The 2,500-nt window shown below is 50.8% G+C and overlaps 1 protein-coding gene across 3 annotated transcripts in view; it reads left to right on the top strand.

Annotated features, from left to right (window-relative positions):
• Positions 1-2,500, top strand: part of LOC122242881 (uncharacterized) — a 5,664-nt gene that overhangs the window by 2,197 nt on the left and 967 nt on the right. For all 3 annotated transcript variants that reach the window (XM_086538721.1, XM_043000310.2, XM_043000309.2), the window contains exon 2: positions 1-2,188. This exon is cut by the window's left edge and continues 381 nt beyond it. In XM_086538721.1, coding sequence (XP_086394847.1) covers positions 1-2,188 — 2,188 coding nt within the window. The remainder of the gene's footprint in view (positions 2,189-2,500) is intronic.

The raw sequence follows: 2,500 nt of genomic DNA, 5'->3' as shown, positions 1-2,500 counted from the left end.
CTCCTGTACAAGGTCAAGGCGCATCGCAACAACCTGGCCCACGAGGACCCCCAGATGACACGGAAGGACATGGAGAACAAACTCGAGGAACTGCGGCGGCTGTTCGTGGATATCATCACCAAAGCCGGCTGTCGTTTCTCCAGAGGAGACGAAGAAGTAACTAGGATTCTTGAGGATACCAATGACAGAATTGATCAAGTGTACAAGAAGATACGCGACCCCCTCGGGACGGCAGATATCATGCAGTATCAGCAGGAAGTGAAGGAAATGAGAGAGCAGCTGCGGAGCAGCATTAAGGAGGCATCGAGAAGTGAGTTAGAACAAGTGTACTCGCGGTTTTATGAGATTAGTCTTCTCCCGTGTCTCTTAATGGACTGTCAGGTGAATCCAACGCAAATATTTACAAAATTCATTTTGAAGGAGGAAAACAGTCTCGCTGGGGAAGAGACTGGAAGGAAAGTTCCCCACAATGGAATACTGGAAGTAAAGAGAGCAGACGGCAACGTTGCAGACGTTTTGATTGTCTCGGGCGATGGAGGAATGGGAAAAACTACTTACCTGAAGTACCTGATGGAGATGTGGGTTAAAGATCCATCTGCAGTACCGGGCCTGGATCAGGTAGAACTCTTGTTTTATATCGAGTGTCGTAATCCTACAATAGCGACGTTTGATCAGCTGATTCAGAATCTTCTGCATGACACTCACAGGAAGATTGACGTAGAGTACGAGCACGTGTACGAAACAGTCATCCACATGCAGATTCTCATTCTCGTCGATGGCTTTGATGAGGTGAACGAGGCGTCAAGGCAGGTGATTCGGGAGGCACTGTACTTGCCCGGCGACAACGTGCGCCTTCTGCTGACCACAAGGCCCAGCAGCCTGTCCTCCCTCCTTGCGCTCGTGCCCCACAACAGACGCAGGCTGCTGCTGCAGCTGGAGGGCATCACCAAGGAACATCACTCGAATTTCGTTGGCAGACTCTGCGACAGTTTTGTCTCCGACGACGACAGTAGATGCAGAATAAAGAAGTCAATGAATGAGCAACTCGTAAATCTCGACACTTACCTTGGAACACATTTGAACAGTCCGTTAAATCTCACACTGTTCACGATGGTGGTCATTCAAGATCCAACTGTGATGGACACACTAACTACTGCCACTACTCTGTATATTTTGCTGACAAAACTTGTCACCGAGAAACTGACTGAAAGAATTTCTCTAAAGCTCTTAGACCCCGACATTGCGTACAAGATCTATCGGTTTGAGGAATACAGCGATGGATTGGCGTTCAGAGCCATGAAGCGCCGTGAGTATGAGCTGCAGCCAGACACTGTGGAGAGCCTACGAAGTAAGTGTCGTGAGCTAGGTCTTCCCCATGAAGAGCTCATGTCTGCCTTCTTCACTGCGCGGGTCTCCCGACGAGGTCTGTTCTCAGTCCTAACCTACTCCTATCATCACCTCAGACTTCAGGAGTTTTATATAGCAAGGCACATACATCGGAACATCATGAACTCACAGAATGTAAAAGCCGCGATCCACTCATACCGCACCGAGTTCATTGAATGCGAATCAGAAGAGAGGTTCCAGAATGTGCTAGTCAACCTGACAGGGCTCTTGGCGAGCCACGACGACCAATGCCCCCACGGCCCATGCCTGCTGAGCATGGTGCATGTGCGCTCCACTGCGGTAGACCCCATACTGGCTCACGTGGTAGAGTCAGGGGTGCATCTGAAAATGGTGCAAGCTGCCGCTGCAGAGCTGGAAGCCCACGCTAAGAAGTGGGATGGCTGGATGCAGGTGAAAAAGCCAAGTAGTTTGACTGTTTTGGCGGCTGTCCTGGACAAGATGCCTTCGTGTGTGAAGATATTGGCGCTCACAGCATATTCCCGAAGCCCAACGGATGAGCACCTCATGGCCGCTTTCCGTGCTCTTTCACGAAAGGACATTCGGCTGGTACTTGACCTCCCTAACTTCTACTTCGGCAAAGAGACTTTGTCCATCACCGAGGAAACCTTCCGTTTGCTCTCCGGCGAGACCTTTTCCCTGGAAGGTTTCCGGGGGCGCCTGTCCCTCCCGGCGATGCAACTGCTGCCTCGTTGCCTCAAGGAGCTGCGGCTGCGAGTCGGCTTTGAAGATATCCTCGCGCTAAGTAATGCCTTGCCACACCTTCCCAATGTGGAAATTCTGGGTAAGTGATTTTCTTCAGGTTATGAAGTGGCACAGGAGGTCCCTTTGGCTATCACCCTCTGCTCTGTGTTTCTCTTTCCTTGCCCTGGTTGCTGATATAACAGCTGTAACAAAACCCTCTGGCTGGAATTCAACCTATCCCCTTGCGCCAGTGGCGCGCGCGCGCGCGCACACACACACACACACACACACACACTCTCTCTCTCTCTCTCTCTCTCTCTCTCTCTCTCTCTCTCTCTCTCTCTCTCTCTCTCTCTCTCTCTCTCTCTCGCTCTCACTCACTCATTCATTCACAGCAAAATAATTTTCACTC

This window comes from Penaeus japonicus, unplaced genomic scaffold (assembly GCF_977035675.1).
Source record: "Penaeus japonicus unplaced genomic scaffold, GWHDUDI00000001_assembly GWHDUDI00000007, whole genome shotgun sequence".
NCBI lineage: Eukaryota > Metazoa > Arthropoda > Malacostraca > Decapoda > Penaeidae > Penaeus > Penaeus japonicus.
Note: the sequence above shows the minus strand (reverse complement) of the source record. Positions and strands in the feature narration are given on the sequence as shown.